This window comes from Jaculus jaculus, chromosome 8 (assembly GCF_020740685.1).
Source record: "Jaculus jaculus isolate mJacJac1 chromosome 8, mJacJac1.mat.Y.cur, whole genome shotgun sequence".
NCBI lineage: Eukaryota > Metazoa > Chordata > Mammalia > Rodentia > Dipodidae > Jaculus > Jaculus jaculus.
The window spans coordinates 115,592,063-115,619,891 of record NC_059109.1 but is presented as its reverse complement, the minus strand read 5'-3'; the positions used below and the strand labels follow the sequence as shown (position 1 = coordinate 115,619,891).

The following is a 27,829-nucleotide window of genomic DNA, read 5'->3' as shown; positions in this document are numbered from 1 at the left end:
ATTCTCTTTGTATAACAGTGAAATTTGCTGTGATAGGTAGATATGGAGCCTTATCCAGCAGAATTTTTCTAAATCTACAGATTTCCTCACCATTTTCTTCCATTTCTTCCGGTATCATACAGCTTCTGAGTTGGGTTTCTCACCCAATTTCCATACATTCACCTATGACCTCTGTGTATCTATACCTATTGTCTTACAATACCAACATGAATGGGGACCTAGCATCTAGGAACCATGCTGTTGTCATGTTTACAAAGTACACAAACATCGCCAGGCATGGTGGCACACGCCTTTAATGCCAGCACTCAGGAGGCAGAGGTAGGAAGATCACTGTGAGTTCAAGGCCACACTGAGACTATATAGTCAATTCCAGCTCAACCTAAGCTAGAGTGAGACCCTGCCTTGAAAAAAAAAAAAGGACACAAACAGAATAACCATTTATGTCCTTTGTGGCAGAATGAGTCTTAACCAGTGTAATGCAACTTAGGCACAAAACAGCATTTCATGTCTTTTGTTTTGAAATGAGAAAAAAAATTCACTTAAATTTGATGATTTAATTAAATATAACTTTATTGTTGGAGGAAGATACTGTGCAAAATAAGACATGACATGACTCTATAATTTCAAAATATATATATCTTTCATGTTTTTCCTTGGTCCTCACATGCTAAATTTCTGTATGGAAGTTTGCAATCATTGCTTTCTCAGATCATGTTTATTTCTAGAGTCTGTCGCAGTGATATTTTTAATGTTTATAAATATAAAACTGTCTTATAAATTCAGTTGAATGTAATGTCTGATTTATGAAAGTAATACATTTTCATTCATGTTTTTTCCTGTGGAGTGTGGGGTTTCTTTTGAGGTGTGCTGTCACTGTAGCCTAAGCTGTCCTAGAACTCAGTCTGTACTTCTAGGCTGGCCTTGAACTCCCAAGAATACTTTTACCTTTGCCTCCTGAATGCTGGTATTAGTGGTGTGTGTCAAAAAAAACATACTTAGGATTTTATAATTAAAATCATCTACTTAATTCTATAAAGATTTTTGAACCACTGTTTTCTTTGAGCGAATTTTACCTATGTGTATGTTTTGTCCGTGGCAGCAGCAGAGCCTGTAGTCAACATAGAAGGCGGCCATGACAGCCATAGCAACAGTTACAAGGCTGAGTCACGGGTATGAAATCTGCAAAGTTAACATCATGTATTAATACTTGTTTTGGGTTCAAAATGTGCATGTGATAAATGAAAATACACTTGAGATTGCCCTGTAGTTAATTGATATCAAGATATTTATTTGGGAGAATTTCAGTTCATGCCATGTTCTTAGACTATTGGGAGAGCCTATAATAATTTGCATCTAGACATCGTGTGTCAGGGCTCTACAAGTTGTCTTTATGATAAAAATCAGGGTCTCTAGTTCTATGAAAGCATAATATTTCTCAGAAAATTAGGATGTAAATCAAGTCTGGGGACTAAGCTTCTATTTTCGCTTGAAGGCAAGATAGTTCCGCCTGCTAGGAAATTGAACTGATGTTAAGGACAGATTCTAGCCTGTGGGTCTTTGTATGTTAAGATAATCAGTCCTTAATTACAAACCTAAAGGCTGCATGTTTTCTTTGCATTCCATTTCACTACACATATGAACGTATCTTTATTAAACAAGCCCTTGTGAAATGGTAGCTGTTGTTTTTAGTTGCTTTTAAGATAACTCCCCATATCCACAAATGTCACAAAAAGTATTCTACACTGGTGCCTGTGAGTGAGTTAAAATGGCTTCTGAATGCTCTAGAGTATTTGAATTCACATAAATTACTTAAAAGTGAAGTGTCTAGGCAGTTCTCTCATTGGTGTGTGAGGCCATTGTAAAGATCTTTGATGTGTTTTGACTTGGAATCTCTTGCTCTGAGGTCGCATTTTCTCTATGACAGACTCTAAAAGCTCCATATGTCATGCAAAGCCTATGATATTATAATGATAATATAAGATATGCAAGCAAATAATACACAGTAAATTTTTTGAGTCTTGTGAACAAAGTTGAGGTTACTTTTATCCAAGCCGGCTGAGAGAACATGTATGTGCCACCAGTGCAGTGTGAGGGCATCTCCAAATATGAGAAATGTGTCAAATATAGGTATTCGGAACCATGTATGTCATTCAAGAATGACAGAGTATCCCAGCAGTTGGGAGGCAGACTAGGAGAATTGCCATGAGGTCAAAGGCACCCTGAGACTATATAGTGAATTCTAGGTCATTGTGGGCTAGAGTGAGACTCTACCTCAAAAAACCAAAAATAAATAAACAAATAAAAGAATGACAAAGTAAACAAGTGAACAATATCACATGTGTCCTTGCAATGAAGAGAGATTAATCTCTTTGAAAGTATACATGTCACATTTAAAATAGCAAACAGATAACTTTATGCTTCTTTCTCATTCTGGCATGGTGTATAGCTCTGATGATCTTCCTAGATTGGCTAAGATATGCATAGGAAATTTCAACTACAGATCACTTTATTTAACCCTAACATGAATTCTAGTGGTAAAGCTGATTCATTACCACTAATATTTTGCCCATGAAAGTTTTCCCTATTTCTCTTAGCTTGCCACAGTTGCTTCTACTGGTTACATAGGCAGTAAGATGACCAGAAACAGACTTCATATTGATAACCCTTTAGATAGGTCTCTATTAAAGAAATCTTGTTTTGAATACTTGCTCCTCTTATGATGAAGACTTGATGATTTTGTCATATGGAATATGAATGTCTTTGTGTATATTTATATGAGATTTGGAAACTCTCATTTTTCTTATTAGCAGAGTATTTCTGAGCCTCATTCTAGCAAGAAAGAAGATGGTCATAAAACTATTGCTCAACGACCAAAACATGGAAAACATTCACGGATAAAAGGTAAGAAGTATACTGGAATAGAAATAGGTTTCATGCTACTTTCACGGTAAAACATTTTGAAAACTTTACAATGTTAGCACTTATAGTTACTTGGGGAATTGTACATTTAACCTGAGATGATGAGCTTATAGAGACATCCTGGTATTCATACTTTTTCTGAGCCATTTCAAAGCTAGGGATGATACAAGTCACATGTTTAAGGTTCAAAATTCAAAGAATCTCAAAAGAATTACATATGCAACTAAGGTTCAGATTATTTGAAAATTAAACTTATTAATACAAATTTTTCTATAATAAATGGTTTCTGTTCCCTAAATTTTTCAGTGAAATTATTTTCATGCAATTCATTTAATTGAAGTGCCCACTTTTTTTTCTAGAAGCATCAGCAGATCATACTGCAAAACCAGAAATACAGAAAGCCAGCCATAGAGACAGCAAAATGGATCTACTAAAGGTAAGGAGTATTCAAACTTCAAAACTACATATATATTGCATATTCACTTTCAAAATTTACTGTAGACCTATTTGAATGCACATTTCTTGACCTCATAAGGTAATGCATGCCACGTTAGTTTTACTTTTGGACATACCTGTCTGATTGCATGTTGGTTGTGTGTTGTGAAAGCCTGCATCCAACGACAGCCACAGATCATCTTTTAGTAGCTTTGCAATTTTGCTTTCTGATATTCTGAGCCTCCATTAGTATAAAGGCATAATGTATCATTAAGAAATGAGTTCTGGGCTATAGAGATGGCTCAGCGGTTAAGCACTTGCCTGTGAAGCCTAAGGACCCTGGTTCGAGGCTCAGTTCCCCAGGACCCATGTTAGCCAGATGCACAAGGGGGCACACGCATCTGGAAACCATCTGCAGTGGCTGGAATCCCTGGCGCGCCCATTCCCTCTCTCTCTGCCTCTTTCTCTGTCTGTCATTCTCAAATAAATAAATAAAAATAAACCAAAAAAAATTTTAAAAAAGAAAGAAAGAAATGAGTCAAAACCAAGTCCAATAACTGAGTTCCTAATAGAAAATTATGGGTAAGTAGCATTTGATGGTCAGGATTTTGGGTGTACAGGTCAATATTCCTAGTACTCAAACTTGATATTTTTGTATAATCAGTGATTAATTCTGAACTCAAAGGCTGAATCTTTCCTTGTAGTATCTAGTTCACTGTGATGTGTTCCCACTCCACGAGAATGTGATTTTTATGTATTTACTGCTCTAGTGAGGTCATTGCAATTAGGTTTTAACAAATAGTTCTCATTTGGGTATGGTGCTGCATGCCATAGTCCCAGCAAGGGGAGGCAGAGGAAAGAATAGAGGTCTGGGCTTGAGGCCAATCAAAGTAATGAGATGCAAGTCAGCCTGGGCTATAGTAAAATTACAAACATGGCCTGGTATATTTGAGAGAAAACAGTGTAAACCTTGACATTCTAAAGTGTTTCTTGGGAACATATTCTTTCCCAATAGCATTATATTGAAAAAGTTTCCTTTTGCCTACCTCAATTACTGCCTTTAGTTACTGCATGAATAAGGCAGAAAACTGATATGAATTTAATAACAATTTTGCAGTACCCAATTGAGGGAATGTGATTGTAAATATTTCTTCATTTTATTTTAAAGAGTGGGGTACTTTTGAAATACATAATATGATTTTACTTGTAGCTATGAATACATATTTTGAAACACTTTTCTTCATTATGTTAGCAGCATATGCCTGAGTCTCTTTCTGAGAAGAAAGAAGTTGATAATTTACAGGACGCTACTACTAAAGCAAGACAACAAATGTCAAAAGTACAAATAAAAGGTTAGACCCATATTGATCAGTAACTTGGTTGAATGCTTTTATGATCATTCCCTTTGTATAACAGTGAAATATGATGCGATAAGTAGATATGGAGCCTTGTCCAACAGAATTTTCTTAAATCTAACAGATTTACTTGCCATTTTCTTCAATTCTTCTGGTATCATTCAACTTCTGAGTTGGGTTTCTCACTCAATTTCTATATTTTCACCTATGACCTCTGTATATCTATACCTATTGTCTTTCAATACTAATGTGAATGGGGACCTAGCATCTAGGAACCATGCTGTTGTCATGTTTACAAAGTACAGAAATATTGCCAGGCATGATGGCACATGCCTTTAATGCCAGCACTCAGGAGACAGAGGTAGGAAGATCGCTGTGAGTTCAAGGCCACGCTGAGAGTTTGTAGTGAATTCCAGGTCAGCCTAAGCTAGAGTGAGACCCTGCCTTGAAAAACCAAAAAGTTCACAAACACAATAACCACTTATGTTCTTTGTGGCAACATGAGTCTTAAACAGTATAAAGCTAGTGGGGCACAAGACAGCATTTCATGTCATGTTGTTTTAAATGAGAAAAAATAATTGCCAGAAAATTTAATGATTTAATTAAATATGACTTATAATTTTATTGTTGAAAATAAGACATGACATGACTCTATAATTTCAAAATGTGTGTCTTTCATTGTTTTCCTTGGTCCTCACGTGCTAAATTTCTGTATGGAAGTGTGTAATCATTGCTTTCTCAAATCATGTTTATTTCTAGAGTCTGCCACAGTGATATTTTTAATGTTTGTAAATATAAAAGTGTCTTCTAAATTCAGTTGAATTGAATGTCTGATTTATGAAAATAATGCATTTTGATTCGTTTATTTCCTGTGGAGGGTGGGTTTGTGTTTGAGCTGTGCTGTCACTGTAGCCTAAGCTGTCCAGGAACTCCCTCGGTACTACTAGGCTGGCCTTGAACTCCCAAGAACACTTTGGTCTTTGCCTCCTGAATGCTGACATTAGTAGTGTTTGTCACCAAGCCATACCTAGGATTTTATAATTAAAATCTTTTACTTAATTCTAAAAAGATTTTTGAACCACTGTTTTCTTTGAGTGAATTTTGCCTATGTGTATGTTTTTGTCTATGGCAGCAGCAGAGCCTGTAGTGAAAATAGAAGGCGACCGTGACAGCCATACCGACAGTTACAAGACTGAGTCACAGGTATGAAATCTGCAGATTTAATAGCATGTATTAATACTTGTTTCAGGTTCAAAATGTGCATGTGATAAATGAAAATACACTTGAGATTGCCCTATAGGCAATTGATATCAAGTTATCATTTATTTGGAATATTTCACCTCATGCCATGTTCTTAGACTGTTGGGAGAGCTATAATAATTTACATCTAGACATCATTTGTCAGAGGCTCTAAAAGTTGTCTTTATGATAAAAATTATGGTCTCTAGTTCTATAAAAGAATAATATTTCTCAGAAAATTCGAATGAAATCAAGTCTTCTGAATAAGCTTCTGTTTTGGCTTGAAGACAAGCTAGTTCTGCAGGCTAGGAAATTGAATTTATGTTAAGGACAGATTCTAGCCTGTGGGTCACATTGTGTGCTTAGATCATCAGTCCTTAATTACAAACCTAAAGGCTGCATCTTTTCTTTGCATTCCATTTCACTACACATAGGATGGTAACTTTATTAAACAAGCCCTTTTGAAATGGTAGCTGTTATTTTTAGTTGCTTTTAAAATAATTCCCCATATCCACAAATATCATAAAAAGTATGCTACTCTGGTGGCTATGAGTGAGTTAAAATAACTTCTGAATGCTCTACACTATTTGAATTCACATAAAGTACTTAAAAGTGATGTGTCTGGGCAGTTCTCTCATTGGTACGTGAGGCCATTATAAAGATCTCTGTTGTATTTTGACTTGGAATCCATGGCCCTTAGGTCACATTTTCTCAATGACAAACTTTAAAATCTCCATATGTCATTCAAAGCCTATGATATTATAATGATAATATAAGAAACGCAAGCAGATTATACATAGCAAATGTTTTGAGCCCTGTGAGTAAAGTTGAGGTTACTTTTATCCAAGCAGGCTGAGAGAACATGTATGTGCCACCAGTGCAGTGTGAGGGCATCTCCAAATATGAGAAACATGTCGAATATAGGTATTCGGGATCATGTATGTCATTCAAGAATGACAAAATATCCCAGCAGTTGGGAGGCAAAGCTAGGAGAATCGCCTTGAGTTCAAGGGCACCCTGAGACTATGTAGGGAATTCCAAGTAACTCTGGGCTAGAGTGAGACTCTACCTCGAAAAACCAAAAAAACAAAAAGAAAATGACAAAGTAAACAATGTGAACAATATCACATGTGTCCTTGCAATGAAGAGAGATTAATTTCTTTGAAAGTATACATGTCACATTTAAAATAGCAAATAGATAATTTTATGCTTCTTTCTCACTTGGCATGGTGTATAGCTCTGATGATCTTCCTAGATTGGCTAAGACATGCATAGGAAATCTAAACTACACATCACTTTATTTAACCCTAACATGATTTCTAGCATTAGAGCTGATTATTTATTACCATTATTTGACCATGAAAGTTTTCCCTATTTCTCTTAGCTTGCCACAGTTGCTTCTACTGGCTACATAGGCAGTAAGATTACCAGAAAGAGACTTGATATTGATATCCCTTTAGACAAGTCTCTATTAAAGAAATCTTGTTTTGAATACTTGCTCCTCTTTTGATGAAGACTTGATGGTTTTGTCACATGAAATATGAATGGCTTTGTATATATGTATATGATATTTGGAAACTATTGTTTTTCATATTAGCAGAGTATTTCTGAGCCTCATTCTAGCAAGAAAGAAGATGGTCATAAAACTATTGCTAAACGACCAAAGCATGCAAAACATTCACAGATAAAAGGTAAGAATTATACTGGGAGAGAAATAGGTTTCATGCTACTTTCACCATAAAACCATTTTGAAAGTTTATAATATTAGCACTGATAGTTATCTTGGGGAATTATACATTTAACCTGAGCTGATGAGCTTATAGAGAGATCCAGGTAATCATTCTTTTTCTGAGACATTTCAAAGCTAGGGATGATACAAGTCACATGTTTAAGTTTCCAAATTAGAAGAATAGCAAAAGAATTACATATACAAGTAAGGTTTAGATTATGTGAAAATCAAAGTTATTGATACAAATTTTACTACAATTAATGGTTTCTATTCCCTAATTTTTCAGTACAATTATTTTCATGCAATTCGAAAATCAAAGTTATTGATACAAATTTTACTACAATTAATGGTTTCTATTCCCTAATTTTTCAGTACAATTATTTTCATGCAATTCATTTAATTGACGTTCCCTATTTTTTTTTTAGAAGCATCAGCAGATCATACTGCAGAACCAGAAATACAGGAAGCCAGCCATAGAGACAGCAAAATGGATCTACTAACGGTAAGGAGTATGCAAATTTCAAAATTATATACATACATTGCATATTCACTTTCAAAATTTAGTGTAGACCTATTTGAATGCACATTTGCTGACCTCATAAGGTAATGCATGCCACTTTAGTTTTACTTTGGGACATACCTGTCTGATTGCACGCTGGTAGTGTGTTGTGAAAGCTTGCATCCAACAACAGCCACAGATCATCTTCTAGTGGCTTTGCAATTTTGCTTTCTGATATTCTGAGCCTCCATTTGTATAAAGGTATAAGGAATCATTAAGAAATGAGTTCTGGGGCTGGAGAGATGGCTTAGCAGTTAAGCGCTTGCCTGTGAAGCCTAAGGACCCCGGTTCAAGGCTCGGTTCCCCAGGTCCCACGTTAGCCAGATGCACAAGGGGGCGCACACGTCTGGAGTTCGTTTGCAGAGGCTGGAAGCCCTGGCGTGCCCATTCTCTCTCTCTCCCTCTATCTGTCTTTCTCTCTGTGTCTGTCGCTCTCAAATAAATAAATAAATAATTTTTTAAAAAAAGAAATGAGTTCAAAACCAAGTCCGATAACTGAGTTCCTACTAGAAAATTAATGGGTAAGTAGCATGTGATGGTCTGGATTTTAGTTGTACAGTTCAATATTCCCAGTGCTCAAAAGTGATATTTTTGTATAATCAGTGATTAATTCCGAACTCAAATGGTGAATCTTTCCTTGTAGTATCTAGTTCACTGTGATTGTCCACACTCCACGACAATGTGATTTTTATGTATTTACTGCTCTAGTGAGGTCATTGCAATTATGTTTGAACAAATAGTTCTCAATTGGGTATGGTGCTGCATGCTTTATTCCCAGCAATGGGGAGGCAGAGAAAGGAGTAGAGGTCTGGGCTTGAGACCAATCAAAGGAATGAGATGCAGGTCCTCCTGGGCTATAGTAAAATTACTACATAATTACTACATATAGTAAAATTGCTACATTTGAGAGAAAACAGTGTAAACTTTGATATTCTAAAGTGTTTCTTGGGAACATATTCTTTCACAATTGCATTGTATTGAAAATTTTTCCTTTTGCCTACCTCAGTACAGCCTTTAGTTATCACATGGGTAAGGCAGAAAACAGATATGAATTTAATAACAGCTTTGCAGTACACAACTGAGGGAATGTGATTTTAAATATTGAGTTATTTTTGAAATACATATGATTTTACTTGTAGCTCTGAATACATATTTTGACACACTTTTCTTCATTATGTAACAGCATATGTCTGAGTCTCTCTCTGAGAAGAAAGAAGTTGATAATTTACAGGACACTACTACTAAAGCAAGACAACAAATGTCAAAAGTACAAATAAAAGGTTAGACCCATATTGATCTGTAACACAGTTGAATGCTTTTATGATCATTCCCTTGTATAACAGTGAAATATGCTGTGATAGGTAGATATGGAGCCTTATCCAGCAAAATTTTCCTAAATCTACAAATTTCCTCACCATTTTCTTCCACTTCTTCCAGAATCAATTAGCTTCTGAGTTGGGTTTCTCACTCAATTTCCGTATTTTCACCTATGACCTCTGTGTATCTTTACCTATTGTCTTACAATAGCAACATGAATGGGGACCTAGAATCTATGAAGCTGTTGTCATGTTTACAAAGTACAGAGATATTGCCAGGCATGGTGGCACATGCCTTTAATGCCAGCACTCAGGAGGCAGAGGTAGGAGCATTGATGTGAGTTCAAGGCCAACCTGAGATTATATAGTGAATTCTAGATCAACCTAAGCTAGAGTGAGCCCCTGCCTTGGAAAAAAAAAAAAAAAAAGGTACACAAACAAAATAACCATTTATGTCCTTTGTGTCAGGATGACTCTTAAATAATGTAAAGCAAGTGTGGCACAAGACAGCATTTCATGTCATGTTTTGAAATGAGAAAAAAAATTGAAAAAAAAATGATGATTTAATTAAATATGACTTACAACTTTATTGTTGGAGAGAGATACTGTGCAAAATGTGACATGACATGACTCTATGATGATGTAAAATGTGTATCTTTCATGTTTTTCTTTGTTCCTCACATGCTAAATTTTTGTATGGGACTTTGCAATCATTGCTTTCTCATATCATGTTTATTTCTAGAGTCTGTAATAGTGATATTTTTAGTGTTTGAAATATAAAAGTGTCTTCTAAATTCAATTGAATGGAATGTCTAATTTATTAAAGAAAAACATTTTGATTCATTTCTTGTCCATGGAGGGTGGGTTTGTTTTTGAGGTGTGCTGTCACTGTGGCCTAAGCTGTCCTAGAACTCACTCGGTACTTCCAGGCTGGCCTTGAACTCCCAAGAATACTTTGACCTTTGCCTCCTGAATGCTGGCATTAGTGTTGGGTGTCACCAAACGATACGTAGGATTTTATGATCAAAATCTTTTACCTAATACTATAAAGATTTTTGAACTACTGTTTGAGCGAATTTTACCTATGTGTATGTTTTTGTCCATGGCAGCAACAGAGCCTGTACTGAAAATAGAAAGTGGCCGCGACAGCCATAGCGACAGTTACAAGGCTGAGTCACAGGTATGAAGTTTGCCAAGTTAACCTCATGTATAAATAATGGTTTTGTGTTCAAAAGGTGAATGTGATAAATGAAAATACACTTGAGATTGCCCTATAGGTAATTGTTATCAAGTTATCATTTATTTGGAAGAATTTCAGCTCATGCCATGTTCTTAGGCTATTGGAAGAGCCCATAATAATTTACATTTAGACATCATCTGTCTGGGGTTCTACAAGTTGTGTTTATGATAAAAACCAGAGTTTCTATTTCTATGAAGGCATAATGTTTCTCAGAAAATTAGGATGTAAATCAGGTCTGGTGACTAAGCTTCTATTTTGGCTTGAAGACAAGCTATTTCTGCAGGCTAGGAAATTGAACTTATGTTAAGGGTAAATTCTAGCCTGTGGGTCACATTGTGTGCTTATATCATCAGTCCTTCATTACAAACCTAAAGGCTATATCTTTTCTTTACATTCCATTTCACTACACAAATGAGGGCAAATTTATGAATTGAGTCCTTGTGAAATGGTAGCTGTTGTTTTTAGCTGCTTTTAAAATAACTCCCCATATCCACAAATCACACAGAAAGTATTCTACACTGGTGCCTATGAGTGACTTAAAATGGCTTCTGAATGCTTACTTAAAAGTGGTGTGTCTGGGCAGTTCTCTCATTGGTACGTGAGGCCATTGTAAAGATCTTTCATGTATTTTGATTGGGAATCCATTGCTCTTAGGTCACATTTTCTCTATGATAGGCTTTAAAAGCTCCATATGTCATGCAGAGCCTACAATATTATAATAATAATATAAATATGCAAGCAGATAAAACACAGTAAATGTTTTGAGTCCTGTGAGTAAAGGTGAGGTTACTTTTATCCAAGCAGGCTAAGAGAGCATGTATGTGCCTCCAGTGTAGTGTGAGGGCATCTCCAATGTAAGAGAAACGTGTCGAATGTAGGTATTTGGGACCATGTATGTCATTCAATAATGACATCATATCCCAGCAGTTGGTAGGAGAGCTAGTAGGTTCACCATGAGTTCAAGGGCACCCTGAGACTATATAGTGAATTCCAGGTCAGTCTGGGTTAGAGAGAAACCATAGCTTGAAAAAACAAAAACAAAAAAAGGTATGACAAAGTAAACAATGTGAACAATATCACAAGTGTCCTTGCAATGAAGAGAGATTAATCTCTTTGAAAGTACACATGTCAAATTAAAAATAGCTTCTTTCTCACTCTGGCATGGTGTATAGCTCTGATGATCTTCCTAGATTGGCTAAGACATGCATAGTAAATCTCAAGTACAGATCATTTTATTTAACCCTATTATGATTTCTAGCTTTAAAGCTGATTGTTTACCACTATTATTTTGCCCATGAAAGTTTTCCCTATTTCTCTTAGCTTGCCACAGTTGCTTCCACTGATTACATAGGCTATAAAATTACCAGAAACAGATTTCATATTGATATCCCTTTAGACAGGTCTCTATTAAAGAAATCTTGTTTTGAATACTTGCTCCTCTTATGATAAAGACTTGATGATTTTGTCATATGAAATATGAATGTCTTTGTATGTATATATATGAGATTTGGAAATTCTTGTTTTTCATATTAGCAGAGTATTTCTGAGCCTCATTCTAGCAAGAAGGAAGATGGTCATAAAACTATTGCTCAACAACCAGAACATGCAAAACATTCACAGATAAAAGGTAAAAACTATAGTGGAATAGAAATTGTTTTGATGCTACTTTTACCTGAAAACTATTTTAAAAACTTTACAATGCTAGCACTGATAGTTATCTTGGGGAATTATACATTTCACCTGAACTGATGAGATTATAGAGAGATCCTGGTAATCATTCTTTTTCTGAGCCATTTCAAAACTAGAGATGATTCTAGTCACATGGGTAAAGTTCAAAATTAAAAGAATATCAAGAGAATTACATATACAAGAAAGATTCAGATTATGTGAAAATCAAAGTTATTAATACAAACTTTCCTACAATTAATGGTTTCTATTCCCCATCTTTTGAGTACAATTATTTTCATTCAATTCATGTAATTGACGTGCCCTTTTTTCCCTAGAAGCATCAGCAGATCATTCCGCAAAACCAGAAATAAAGAAAGCTAGTCGTAGAGGCAGAAAAATGGGTCTATTAACGGTAAGAGTATTCAAATTTGAAAACTACATGTACATTGCATATTCACTTTCAAAATTTACTGTAAATCTCTTTGAATGCACAGTTGTTGACCTCATAAGGTAATGCATGCCACTTTAGTTTTACTTATGGACATACCTGTCTGATTGCATGCTGATAGTGTGTTCTGAAAGCTTGCATCCAACGACAGTCACAGATCATCTTTTAGTAGCTTTGCAATTTTGCTTTCTGATATTCTGAGCCTCCATTTGTATAAAGGTATAAGGTATCATTAAGAAATGAGTTCAAAACCAAATCCAATAACTGAGTTCCTAATAGAAAATTATGGGTAAGTAGTATGTGATGGTCTGGATTTTAGGGGAATGGGTCAATATTCACAGTGCTCAAACTTGATGTTTTCGTATAATCAGTAATTAATTCCAAACTCAAAGGCTGAATCTTTCCTTGTAATATCTAGTTCACTCTAGAGTGTCCCCACTCTACAAGAATGTGTATATTTATGTATTTTTTGCTCTAATGAGGTCATTGAATTATGTTTGAACAAATAGTTCTCAATTGGGTATGGTGCTGCATACCTTCTTCCCAGCAATGGGGAGGCAGAGAAAGGAGGAGAGGTCTGGGCTTGAGGCCAATCAAAGGAATGAGATGCAGGACAGCCTGGGCTATAGTGAAGTTACAAATATAGCCAGCTACATTTGGGAAAAAACAGTGTAAACTTTGATATTCAAAAGTGTTTCTTGGGAACATATTCTTTCCTAATATCATTGTATCAAAAAATTTTACTTTTGCCTATGTCAATTACTGCCTTTTATTGCATGGATAAGGCAGAAAACATATGAATTTAATAACAATTTTGCAGTACCCATTTGAGGGAATGTGATTTTAAATATTTGTTTATTTTATTTTAAAGAGTGTGGTCCTTTTTAAATACATAACATGATCTTACTTGTAGCTCTGAATACATATTTTGACTCACTTTTCTTCATTATGTAACAGTGTATGTGTAGGTGTGTTTCTGGGAAGAAAGAAGTTGATAATGTACAGGACACTACTACTGAAGCAAGACAACAAATGTCAGAAGTACAAATAAAAGGTTAGACCCATATTGATCTGTAACACAGTTGAATGCTTTTATGATCATTCCCTTTGTATAACAGTGAAATATGCTGTGATAAGTAGATATGGAGCCTTATCCAGCAGAATTTTTTTTTTTTTTTTTTTTTTTTTTTTTTTTTTTGGTTTTTCGAGGTAAGGTTTCACTCTAGCCCAGGCTGACCTGGAATTCACTATGGAGTCTCAGGGTGGCCTCGAACTCATGGCGATCCTCCTACCTCTGCCTCCCGAGTGCTGGGATTAAAGGCATGCGCCACCATACCCGGCTTCAGAATTTTCTTAAATCTACAAATTTCCTCACCATTTTCTTCCATTTCTTCTAGTATCAATTAGCTTCTGAGTTGGGTTTCTCACTCAATTTCCGTATTTTCACCTATGACCTCTGTGTATCTATACCTATTGTCTTACAATAGCAACATGAATGGGGACCTAGCATCTAGGAACCTTGCTGTTGTCATGTTTACAAAGTACACAAACATCGCCAGCCATGGTGGCACACGCCTTTAATGCCAGCACTCAGGAGGCAGTGGTAGGAGGATCGCTGTGATTTCAAGGCCACGCTGAGAGTTTATAGTGATTTCCTGGTCAGTCTAAGCTAGAGTGAAACCCCGCCTTGAGAAACCAAACAAATAAAAAAAAGAAATACACAAACAGAATAACCACTTATGTTCTTTGTGGCAGGATGACTCTTTAAAAATGTAAAGCTAGTGGGGCACAAAACAGCATTTCATGTCATGTTGTTTTGAAATGAGAAAAAAGAATTGACATAAATTTAATGATGTAATTAAATATGACTTACAACTTTACTGTTGGAGGAAGATACTGTGCAAAATATGGCATTACATGATTATGATAATTTGAAAATGTGTATCTCTCATGTTTCTCATTGTTCCTCACATGCTAAACTTATTTATGGAAGTTTGCAATCATTGCTTTCTCAGATCATGTTTATTTCTAGAGTCTGTAGTAGTGATATTTTTAATATTTGTAAATATAAAAGTGTCTTCTAAATTCAGTTGAGTTGAATGTCTGATTTATGAAAATAATGCATTTTGATTCGTTTATTTCCTGTGGAGGGTGGGTTTGCTTTTGAGCTGTGCTGCCACTGTAGCCTAAGCTGTCCAGGAACTCCCTCGGTACTACTAGGCTGGCCTTGAACTCACAAGAATCCTTTGACCTTTGCCTCTTGAATGCTGGCATTAGTGGTGTGTGTCACCAAACCATACCTAGGATTTTACAATTATCATCTTTTACTTAACTCTATAAAGATGTTTGAACTTTTGTTTCCTTTGAGTGAATTTTACTTATGTGTATGTTTTTGTCTATGGCAGCAGCAGAGCCTGTAGTGAAAATAGAAAGCAGCCGTGACAGCCATAGCGACAGTCACAAGGCTGAGTCACAGGTATGAAATCTGCAAAGTTAACATCATGTATAATACTTGTTTCAGGTTCAAAATGTGCATGTGATAAATGAAAATACACTTGAGATTGCCCTATAGGTAATTGATATCAAGTTACCATTTAGCTGGAAGAATTTCAGTTCATGCCGTGTCCTTAGACTATTGGGAGAGCTGTAATAATTTACATCCAGACATCTTCTGTCAGGGTTTCTACAAGTTGTCTTTTTGTAGAAAATCAGGGTCTCTAGTTCTTTGAAAGCATAATGTTTCTCAGAAAATTAGGGTGAAAATCATGTATGGTGACTAAGCTTCTGTTTTGGCTTGAAGGCAAGCTAGTTCTACAGGCTAGGAAATTGAACTTATTTAAGGGCAGATTCTAGCCTGTGGGTCACATTGTGTGCTTAGATCATCAGTCCTTAATTACAAACCAAAACGCTGCATCTTTTCTTTGCATTCCATTCCACTACACATACAAGGGCAAATTCATTAACGGAGCCCTTGTGAAATGGTAGTTGTTGTTTTGAATTACTTCTAAAATAGCTCCCCATATCCACAAATGACATTAAAAATATTCTACACTGTTGCCTGTGAGTGAGTTAAAATAGCTTCTAAATGCACTACACTATTTGAATTCACATAAAGTACTTAAAAGTGATGTGTCTGGGCAGTTCTCTCATTGGTACGTGAGGCCATTGTAAAGATCTTTCATGTATTTTGATTGGGAATCCATTGCTCTTAGGTCACGTTTTCTCTATGATGCACGTTAAAAGCTCCATATGTCATGCAAAGCCTATGATATTATCATGATAATATAAGAAACATAAGCATATAAAACACAGTAAATGTTTTGAGCCCTGTGAGTAAAGTTGAGGTTACTTTTATCCAAGCAGGCTGAGAGAACATGTATGTGCCACCAGTGCAGTGTGAGGGCATCTCCAAATATGAGAAATATGTTGAATATAGGTATTTGGGATCATGTATGTCATTCAAGAATGACAGAGTATCCCAACAGTTCGCAGGCAGAGCTGGGAGGATCACCAAGAGTTCAAGGGCACCCTGAGACTATATAGTCAGTTTCAGATCAGTCTGGCCTAGAGACCCTACCTCAAAAAAAAAAAAAAAAAAAGTGTTGGAGCCAGGCGTGGTGGCGCACGCCTTTAATCCCAGCACTCGGGAGGCAGAGGTAGGAGGATTGCCAAGAGTTCGAGGCCACCCTGAGACTACATGGTGAATTCCAGGTCAGCCTGAGCCAGAGTGAGACCCTACCTCGAAAAACAAAAACAAAAAAAAAAAAAAAGTGTTTGGCTGGAGAGATGGCTTAGCGGTTAAACACTTGCCTATGAAGCCTAGTTAGCCCAGTTAGAGGCTCAATTTCCCAGGACCCTCGTTAGCCAAATCCACAAGGGGGCACATGTGTCTAGAGTTCGTTTTCAGTGGCTGGAAGCCCTGGCATGCGCATTCTCTCTCTCTCACTCTCTCTCTTCCTCTTTCTGTCTCTTTCACTCTCAAATAAATAAATAAAAATGAACAAAAAAATTAATTAAAAAAAAGAATGACAAAGTAAACAATGTGAACAATATCACATGTGTCCTTGCAATGAATGTCACATTTAAAATAGCAAATAGATAATTTTATGCTTCTTTCTCACTCTGGCATGGTGTATAGCTCTGATGATCTTCCTAGATTGGCTAAGGCATGCATAGGAAATCTCAACTACAGATCATTTTATTTAACCCTAACATGATTTCTAGCTTAAAGCTGATTCTTTACCACCATTATTTTGCCCATGAAAGTTTTCCCTATTTCTCTTAGCTTGCCACAGTTGCTTCCACCAGTTATATAGGCTGTAAGATGACCAGAAACTGACTTCATATTGATATCCCTTTAGACAGGTCTCTATTAAAGAAATCTTGTTTTGAATACTTGCTCCTCTTATGATGAAGACTTGATGATTTTGTCATATGAAATATGAATGTCTTTGTATATATGTATATGAGATTTGGAAATTCTTGTTTTTCATATTAGCAGAGTATTTCTGAGCCTCATTCTAGCAAGAAGGAAGATGGTCATAAAACTATTGCTCAAAGACAAAAACATGGAACACATTCACAGATAAAAGGTAAGAACTATACTGGAATAGAAATAGGTTTCATGCTACTTTCACCGTAAAACCATTTTGAAAACTTTACAATGTTAGCACTTATAGTTACTTGGGGAATTGTAAATTTAACCTGAGCTGATGAGCTTATAGAGAGATCCTCCTGGTCATCATAATTTTTCTGAGCCATTTCAAAGCTAGGGATGGTATAAAGTCACATGTGTAAGTTTCAAAAGTAAAAGAATCTCAAAAGAATTACTTGTACAAGTAAGGTTCAGATTGTTGGAAAATAAAATTTATTAACACAAATTTTACTACAATTAATGGTTTCTATTCCCTAATTTTTCAGTACAATTATTTTCATGCAGTTCATTTAATGGAAGTGCCCTTTTTTTCTAGAAGCATCAGCAGATCATACTACAAAACCAGAAGTACAGAAAGCCAGCCATAGAGACAGCAAAATGGATCTACTAACAGTAAGGAGTATTCAAACTTCAAAACTGCATATATATTGCATATTCACTTTCAAAATTTACTGTAGACCTATTTGAATGGACTTTTGTTGACCTCATAAGGTAATGCATGCCACTTTAGTTTTACTTTTGCACATACCTATCCGATTGTATGTTGGTAGTGTGTTGTGAAAGCTTGCATGCAATGACAGCCACAGATCATCTTTTAGTGGCTTTGCAATTTTGCTTTCTGATATTCTGAGCCTCCATTTGTATAAAGGCATAAAGTATCATTAAGAAATGAGTTCAAAAAGATTTTAATAAAAAAAAATGAGTTCAACCACCCATTGGTAGCTCAGGACAGAGTAGACTTGGAGTCACCACAGCAGAAGGAATGTTGGGCCTCACAAAGTCATCCAGTCACACTGGATAAAGCACGGTGATCAATTCCTTGGCAAAGAAGCACCAGATTCCTGTATGAAAACACACTCAAAAACCCTTAGCATTAACTTCCAATGCTCCCAATCATGTGAAGATCTTATTAGAAAGTATGAGTTTACATGTTTTGGATATAATGCTTTTGATGTGTCCATAAAAATCTAAGCTAAATATCATTATCTGTATGCAACCAGACTTGTTATTAAAATTGAGATTCTGACCAAGGAAAAAAAAAGAAATGAGTTCAAAACCAAGTCCAATAACTGAGTTTCTAATAGAAAATTATGGGTAAGTAGCATGTGATGGTCTGGATTTTAGGTGCTCAAACTCAAAGGCTGAATCTTTCCTTGTAATATCTAGTTCACTGTTGTGTGTTCCCACTCCACAAGAATGTGTATTTTTATGTATTCACTGCTCTAAGGAGGTCATTGCAATTATGTTTGAACAAATAGTTCTCAATTGGGTATGGTGCTGCATGCCTTATTCCCAGCAATGGAGAGGCAGAGAAAGGAGTAGAGGTCTGGGCTTCAGGCCAATCAAAGGAATGAGATGCAGGTCAGCCTGGGCTATAGTAACATTACTAACATAGCCTACTATGTTTGAGAGAATATAGTGTAAACTTTGTTATTCTAAACTGTTTCTTGGGAACATATTCCTTCCAAACAGCATTGTATTGAAAAATTTTCCTTTTGCCTACCTCAGTTACTTACTGCCTTGAGTTACTGCATGGATAAGGCAGAAAACTGATATGAATTTAATAACAATTTTGTAGTACCCAATTGAGGGAAGGTGATTTGAAACATTTGTTTATTTTATTTTAAGAAGTGTGGTATTTTTGAAATACAAGTATGATTTTACTTGTAGCTCTGAATACATATTTTGAAACACTTGTCTTCATTATGTTAGCAGCATATGTCTGAGTCTCACTCTGAGAAGAAAGAAGTTGATAATTTACAGGACACTACTACTAAAACAAGACAACAAATGTCAAAAGTACAAATAAAAGGTTAGACCCATATTGATCAGTAACTTGGTTGAATGCTTTGTATAACAGTGAAATGTGCTGTCATAGATAGGTATGGAGCCTTATTCAGCAGAATTTTCCTAAATCTACAAATTTCCTCACCATTTTCTTCCATTTCTTCTGGCATCATTCAACTTCTGAGTTGGGCCTTTTACTCAGTTTCCATATTTTCATCTATGACCTCTGTCTATTGTCTTACAATAACAACATGAATGTGGACCTAGCATCTATGAAGCTGTTTTCATGTTTACATGACACAATCATCGTCAGGCATGGTAGCACACGCCTTTAATGCCAGCACTTAGGAGGCAGAGGTAGGAAGATCACTGTGAGTTCAAGGCCACCCTGAGACTATGTAATGAATTCCAGGTCAGCCTAAGCTAGAATGAGACCCTGCCTTGAAAAACCAAAAAAAAAAAAAAAAAAAAAAGACACAAACAGATAAACATTTATGTCCTTTGTGACAGGATGACTCTTAAACAATGTCAAGCAAGTTCAGCACAAAACAGCATTTCATGTCATGTGTTTTGAAATGAGAAAAGGTTGACAGAAACTTTGATGATTTAATTAAATATGGCTTATTATGTTTTTGTTGGAGAAAGATACTATGCAAAATATGACATGGCATGACTTTATGATAATTTCAAAATGTGTATCTATCATGTTTTTCATTGTTCCTCACTTGCTAAATTTGTGTTTGCAACTTTCCAATCATTGCTTTCTCAAATCATATTTATTTCTAGAGTTTGTAGGAGTCACATTTTTAATGTTCATAAATATAAAAGTGTCTTCTAAATTCAGTTGAATGGAAGGTCTGATTAATGAATGTAATACATTTGCATTGATTTTATTTTTCATGTGGAGGGTGGGTTTGTTTTTGAGCTGTGCTGCCACTGTAGCCTAAGCTGACCTAGAACTCACTGGGTACTTCTAGGCTGGCATTGAACTCCCAAAAATACTTTGACCTTTGCCTCCTGAATGCTGGCATTAGTGGTGTGTGTCACCAAACCATTCCTAGGATTTTATAATTAAAATATTTTCCTTAATTCTATAAAGATTTTTGAACTATTGTTTCCTTTGAGCGAATTATTCCTATGTGTATGGTTTTGTCTATGGCAGCAGCAGAGCCTGTAGTGAAAATAGAAAGCAGCCACAACAGCCATAGCGACAGTTACAAGGCTGAGTCACAGGTATGAAATCTGCAAAGTTAACATCATGTATTAATACTTGTTTCGGGTTCAAATTGTGCATGTGATAAATGAAAATACACCTGAGATTGCCCTATACGTAATTGACAAGTTATCATTTAGTTGGAAGAATTTCAGTTCATTCCAGATTCTTAGACTATTGGGACAGCCTGTAATAATTTACATCTAGACATCATGTGTCAGGGGCTCTACAAGTTGTCTTTATGATAAAAATCAGGGTCTCTATTTCAAAGAGGCATAATATTTCTCAGAAAATTAGTATGAAAATCAATTCGGGTGACTAAGCTTCTCTTTGGGCTTGAAGACAAGCTAGTTCTGCAGGCTAGAAAATTGAACTTATGTTAGGGGCAGATTCTAGCCTGGGGGTCACGGTGTATACCCAGATAATCAGTCCAAAATTACAAACCAAAAGGCTGCATCTTTTCTTTGCATTCCATTCCACTGCACATACGAGGGCAAATTCATTAACGGAGCTCTTGTGAAATGGTAGTTGTTGTTTTGAATTGCTTTTAAAATAACGTCCCATGTCCACAAATGACATAAAAAGTATTCTACACTGGTGCCTGTGAGTGAGTTAAAATAGCTTCTAAATGCACTACACTATTTGAATTCACATAAAGTACTTAAAAGTGATGTGTCTGGGCAGTTCTCTCATTGGTACGTGAGGCCATTGTAAAGATCTTTCATGTATTTTGATTGGGAATCCATTGCTCTTAGGTCACGTTTTCTCTATGATGCACGTTAAAAGCTCCATATGTCATGCAAAGCCTATGATATTATCATGATAATATAAGAAACATAAGCATATAAAACACAGTAAATGTTTTGAGTCCTGTGAGTAAAGTTGAGGTTACTTTTATCCAAGCAGGCTGAGAGAACATGTATGTGCCACCAGTGCAGTGTGAGGGCATCTCCAAATATGAGAAATATGTTGAATATAGGTATTTGGGATCATGTATGTCATTCAAGAATGACAGAGTATCCCAACAGTTCGGAGGCAGAGCTGGGAGGATCACCAAGAGTTCAAGGGCACCCTGAGACTATATAGTCAGTTTCAGATCAGTCTGGCCTAGAGACCCTACCTCAAAAAAAAAAAAAAAAAAAAAGTGTTGGAGCCAGGCGTGGTGGCGCACACCTTTAATCCCAGCACTCGGGAGGCAGAGGTAGGAGGATTGCCAAGAGTTCGAGGCCACCCTGAGACTACATGGTGAATTCCAGGTCAGCCTGAGCCAGAGTGAGACCCTACCTCGAAAAACAAAAAAAAAAAAAAAAAAAAAAAAGTGTTTGGCTGGAGAGATGGCTTAGCGGTTAAACACTTGCCTATGAAGCCTAGTTAGCCCAGTTAGAGGCTCAATTTCCCAGGACCCTCGTTAGCCAAATCCACAAGGGGGCACATGTGTCTAGAGTTCGTTTTCAGTGGCTGGAAGCCCTGGCATGCGCATTCTCTCCCTCTCACTCTCTCTCTTCCTCTTTCTGTCTCTTTCACTCTCAAATAAATAAATAAAAATGAACAAAAAAATTAATCGCCATGAGTTCAAGGGCACCCTGAGACTATGTAGGGAATTCCAAGTAACTCTGGGCTAGAGTGAGACTCTACCTCGAAAAACCAAAAAAAAAAAAAAAAAAAAGAAAATGACAAAGTAAACAATGTGAACAATATCACATTTGTCCTTGCAATGAATGTCACATTTAAAATAGCAAATAGATAATTTTATGCTTCTTTCTCACTCTGCAATAGTATATAGCTCTGATGATCTTCCTAGATTGGCTAAGGCATGCATAGGAAATCTCAACTACAGATCATTTTATTTAACCCTAACATGATTTCTAGCTTAAAGCTGATTCTTTACCACCATTATTTTGCCCATGAAAGTTTTCCCTATTTCCCTTAGCCTGCCACAGTTGCTTCCCCAATTACATAGGCTGTAAGATGACCAGAAACAGACTTGATACTGATAACCCTTTAGACAGGTCTCTATTAAAGAAATCTTGTTTTGAATACTTGCTCCTCTTATGATGAAGACTTGATGATTTTGTCATATGAAATATGAATGTCTTTGTATATATGTATATGAGATTTGGAAATTCTAGATTTTCATATTAGCAGAGTATTTCTGAGCCTCATTCTAGCAAGAAGGAAGATGGTCATAAAACTATTGCTCAAAGACAGAAACATGGAACACATTCACATACAAAAGGTAAGAAATGTAGTGGAATAGAAATTGGTTTCATGCTACTTTCACCGTAAAACCATTTTGAAAACCTTACAATGTAAGCACTGATAGTTATCTTAGGGAATTGTACATTTAACCTGAGCTAATGAGCTTATAGAAAGATCCTGGTAATCATTCTTTTTCTGAGACATTTCAAGGCTAGGATTGGTACAAGTCACATGTGTAAGTTTCAAAAGTAAAAGAATCTCAAAAGAATTACATATACATGTAAGGTTCAGATTATGTGAAAATCAAAGTTTTTAATACAAATTTTACAGCAATAAATTGTTTCTATTCCCTAAATTTTTCAGTATAGTTATTTTCATGCAATTCATTTAATTGAAGTGCCTGTTTTTTGTTTTTTGTTTTTTTTCTAGAAGCATCAAGAGATCATACTACAAAACCAGAAATACAGAAAGCCAGCCATAGAGATAGCAAAATGGATCTACTAACCGTAAGGAGTATTCAAATTTCCAAACTACATATATATTGCATATTCACTTTCAAAATTTACTGTAGACCTATTTGAATGGACTTTTGTTGACCTCATAAGGTAATGCATGCCACTCTAGTTTTACTTTTGGACATATCTGTCTGATTGCATGTGGGTAGTGTATTGTGAAAGTTTGCATCCATCAACAGCCACAGATTATCTTTCAGTGGCTTTGCAATTTTGATTTCTGATATTCTGAACCTCCATTTGTATAAAGGAATAAGGTATCATTAAGAAATCAGTTCAAGGGCTGGAGAGATGGCTTAGCGGTTAAACGCTTGCCTGTGAAGCATAAGGACCCCAGTTCGAGGCTCGATTCTCCAGGACCCACGTTAGCCAGATGCACAAGGGGGCGCATGCGTCTGAAGTTCATTGGCAGTGGCTGGAGGCCCTTGCGCTCCCATTCTCTCTCTCTCTATCTGCCTCTTTCTCTCTCTGTTGCTCTCAAATAAATAAATAATAATGAACAAAAAAATTAAAAATAAAAACAAAGAAATCAGTTCAAAACCAAGTGTTATAACTTAGTTTCTAATAGAAAATTATAGGTAAGTAGTATGTGATAGTCTGGATTTCAGGTGAACAGATCAATATTCCCATTGCTCAAACTTGATGTTTCATATAATCAGTGACTAATTCCAAACTCAATGGCTGATCTTTCCTTGTAGTTTCTAGTTCACTGTTGTGTGCCCTACTCCATGAGAAGGTGTATTTTTATGTATTTGCTAGTCTATTGATGTCATTGCAATTAGGTTTTAACAAATAGTTCTCAATTGGATATGGTGCTGAATGCCTTATTCCCAGCAATGGAAAGGCAGAGAAAGGATTAGATGACTGGGTTGAGGCTAATCAAAGGAATGAGATGCAGGTCAGCCTGGGCTATAGTAAAATTACTAACATAGCTACTACGTTTGAGAGAATATAGTGTAAACTTTGATATTCTAAACTATTTCTTGGGAACATATTCTTTCCCATTAGCATTGTATTGAAAATTTTCCTTTCGCCTACCTCAGTTACTTCTTTAATTATTGCATGAGTAAGGCAAAAAACAGAAATGAATTTAACAATTTTGCAGTACCCAATCGAAGGAATGTGATTTTAAATATTTGTTCATTTTGTTTTAAAGAATGGGGTACACTTGAAATATATAATATGACTTTACTTGTAGCTCTGAATACATATTTTGAAACACTTTTCTTCATTATGTTAGCAGCGTATCCCTGAGTCTCTTTCTGAGAAGGAAGAAGTTGATAATATATGTGGCACTGCTATTAAAGCAAGACAACAACTGGCAAATGTACAAACAAAAGGTTAGATCCATAATGATTAGTAACTCAGTTGAATGTTTTTCTAAAATTTTTTGTTTATTTTTATTTAGTTATTTGAGAGTGACAGACAGACAGAGACAGAAAGAGGCAGAGAGAGTGAGAGAGAATGGGCGCACCATGGCTTCCATCCACCACAAAGGAAGTTCATATGCATGCACCCCCTTGTGCATCTGGCTTACATGGGTCCTTGATCTGGGGTTCTTAGGCTGCACAGGCAAGTGTTTAACCACTAAGCCTTCTCTCCAGCCCCGGTTGAATGCTTTTATCATAAGTACTCCCTCTGGAAAACAGTGAAATAGCCTGTGATAGGGAGATACGAAGCCTTATCAATCACAATTTTCCTAAATCTACAAATTTCCTTACCATTTTCTTCCTTCACTTCTGGTATCATTCAGGTTCTGAACATGGTTTCTCACTCAATTTCTATATTTTCACTAATGGCCTTCTATGTATCTATACCTATTGTCTTAAAATTCTTTCTCACTAAGTGCACAATTGTATCATATTGCATACTATCATGTACATCATCTCGGGAACAGTGTTTGGATGCCGTTGCTAAGCCTCACACTGAACTGTTTTCTACTACAGTACCTGACATTAACCAAATCTCCATCACTAACATAACTGTAGAGGAAAATGAAAATTAACCATTCACATGAAAATGAATGGGGGCTTACCAATCTAGGAGCCTTGCTGTCATCATGTTTAAAAAGTACACAAACAGAATAACCAGTTATGTCTTTTGTGGAAGGATGTGTCTTAATGTAAAACAAGTGGGGCACAAGAGTCTTTCATATCAATTTCTTTTGAAATGAGAAAAAAATGTTACAGAAATTTTGAAAATGTAATTACATTTGACTTATAATTGTCTTTTTGGAGGAAGACACTGTGCAAAACGTTACATGACAGGTCCCTATAATATTTTCAACATGTGCATTTGTGTGTCATTCATTGTTCCTCAAAGTGTAAATTTGTAAATGGAATTTTGGAGTCATTGCTTTCTCAGATGTTGTTTATTTCTCGAATCTGTCCCAGTGACATTTTTAATGCTTTTGAATATATAAGTGTCCTCAAAATTCAGTTTAATGGAATGTCTGATATAGGAAAGTAATACGTTTTGGTTGTTTTTGGTTTTTCGAGGTAGGGTCTCATCTTAGCCAAGGCCAGCCTGGAATTTACTATGTAGTCTCAGGGTGGCCTCGAACTCATGGTGATCCGCCAACCTGTGCCTCCCAAGTGCTGGGATTAAAGGCGTGTGACACCATGCCCGGCTTTACATTTTTATTTATAGAGTTTTTTTTTTCCATGTGGAGAATAGGTTCATTTTTGATGTATGGTGCCACTTTATCTAAGGCTGACCTAGAACTCACTCTGTACTACTAGGCTGGTCTTGAACTCAGAAAGATCCTCTTACTTTTCCTCCTGAAAGCTGGTAATAAAGGTGTACTTCAGAAAGCCAAACCTAGGCCTTTTATACTTAAAACCTTCTACTTAATGCTATAAAGATTGTTGAATTACTATTTTCTATGAGAAAAGTTCCCCTAAGTTTATGTTTTTTGTATGGCAGAAGCAGAGCCTACAGTGAAAATAGAAGTCGGCCAAAACAGCCATGGTGACAGTGACAAGGCTGAGTCATGGGTATGAAATCTTCAAATTTAAGTCATGTATTCATACTTGTTTGGGCTCAAAATGTGCATGTGGTAAATACACTTGAGATCACCCTACAAGTAACTGATAGCAAGTTATCATTTATTTTGGGAGACTTTTAGCACATACTGTGTTCTGGGATCATCTAGACAGCCTCTTTCAGTGGCTTTACAAGTTGTCTTTATTGTAAAATTTTGGGTCTCCATTTCTCTGAAAGCATAATATTTCTCAGAAAGTTAGGATAAAAATCAAGTCTGGTGACTAAGTTTCTACTTTTGATTCAAGGCATGCTACCTGTGAAGGCCAGGAAATTGAGTTTATGTTAAGGGCACATTATAGCCTGTGGGTCAATATTTATGTTTAGATAGTCAGTCATTAATTACAAACTTAAAGTCTGCATTTTTTGTGCATTCCATTTTGCTACACATACAAGTGCATATTTATTAAACTTGCATTCTGAAATGGTGGTTGTTGCTTTCAGTTTTTTTAAGACATTTTTATTCATTTATTTATTACAGAAAGAGAGGGAGAGAGAGATAGAGAGTGAGAGTGGATGCACCAGGGCCTCTAGCCACTGCAAACAAATTCCAGATGCATGTACCACCATGTGCATCTGGCTTACACTGGACCAGGAGAATCAAACCTGGTTCCTTAAGCTTCACAGGCAAATGCCTTAACCACCATTTCATCTCTCCAGCCTGCTTTCAGTATTTTTTTGCAGTTTTCCTTTCTGATAATCTGAGCCTTCATTTGTCTATAGGCATAAGATATCATTTTAAAAAATGTCTTCATGGGGCTGTAAAGATGGCTTTGTGGTTAAGGCGCTAGCCTGCAAAGCCAATGGGCTCAGGCTCAATTCTTACAACTCAGGTAAGCTAGGTGCTTGGGTTCACTTATAGCAGCAGACAGCCCCAGTGTGCTCAGTCTCACTTTAAAATAATTTTAAAAAAGAGTTCAAAACTAAGTCTGATGACTCAGTTCCTAATCAGAATTAATGGGTAAGTTAGATGTGGTGGTCCAGATTTCATGAGAGCAGGTCAATATTCCAAGAGCTCAAACTGGATGCTTTCATATAATCAGTGATCAATTCCAAAGTCAATGCTGCATCTTTTCTTGTAGTTCCCACTACACTGTGGTGTGTCCACTCTGTATGAGAATGTGTATTTTTATGTGTTCCCTACACTAATGGGGTCAATGCAATTCAGTTTTAACAAAGAGCTCTCAATTGGGTATGATACTGCATGCCTTTAATCCCAGCAATTGGGAGAGAGAGGAAGGAGGCGATGTCTGGGATTGAGGCCAGTCTGAGTCTGGATCCACAGAATGAGATCCAGGTCAGCCTGGACTAGAGTAAAATTATAAAAATAGCCTGCTACATTAGGGTGCAAACAATGTAACTTTGTTATTCTAAACGATTTCTGGGGAACATATTCTTTCCCAATAGCATTGTATTGAAAAATTTGCCTTTACCTCCCTCAGTTACTTCCTCTGGCTATTGCCTGGAGAAGGTAGAAGATAGATAGGAATGTCATAATTAGATTTACAGCACC

The 27,829-nt window shown here is 36.2% G+C and overlaps 1 protein-coding gene across 1 annotated transcript in view; it reads left to right on the top strand.

Moving 5' to 3' along the window:
* The window catches only part of LOC123462897 (protein MLP1-like), a 146,199-nt gene that overhangs the window by 84,786 nt on the left and 33,584 nt on the right, over positions 1-27,829 (top strand). Inside the window, exons 54-74 of the mRNA XM_045157064.1 lie at positions 1,100-1,170; positions 2,808-2,901; positions 3,279-3,355; positions 4,607-4,706; positions 5,842-5,912; positions 7,546-7,639; positions 8,103-8,179; positions 9,420-9,516; positions 10,662-10,732; positions 12,326-12,419; positions 12,799-12,872; positions 13,866-13,962; positions 15,314-15,384; positions 17,407-17,500; positions 17,879-17,955; positions 19,276-19,375; positions 20,513-20,583; positions 22,709-22,799; positions 23,192-23,268; positions 24,515-24,614; positions 26,200-26,270. Coding sequence (XP_045012999.1) covers positions 1,100-1,170; positions 2,808-2,901; positions 3,279-3,355; positions 4,607-4,706; positions 5,842-5,912; positions 7,546-7,639; positions 8,103-8,179; positions 9,420-9,516; positions 10,662-10,732; positions 12,326-12,419; positions 12,799-12,872; positions 13,866-13,962; positions 15,314-15,384; positions 17,407-17,500; positions 17,879-17,955; positions 19,276-19,375; positions 20,513-20,583; positions 22,709-22,799; positions 23,192-23,268; positions 24,515-24,614; positions 26,200-26,270 — 1,769 coding nt within the window. The remainder of the gene's footprint in view (positions 1-1,099; positions 1,171-2,807; positions 2,902-3,278; positions 3,356-4,606; positions 4,707-5,841; positions 5,913-7,545; positions 7,640-8,102; positions 8,180-9,419; positions 9,517-10,661; positions 10,733-12,325; positions 12,420-12,798; positions 12,873-13,865; positions 13,963-15,313; positions 15,385-17,406; positions 17,501-17,878; positions 17,956-19,275; positions 19,376-20,512; positions 20,584-22,708; positions 22,800-23,191; positions 23,269-24,514; positions 24,615-26,199; positions 26,271-27,829) is intronic.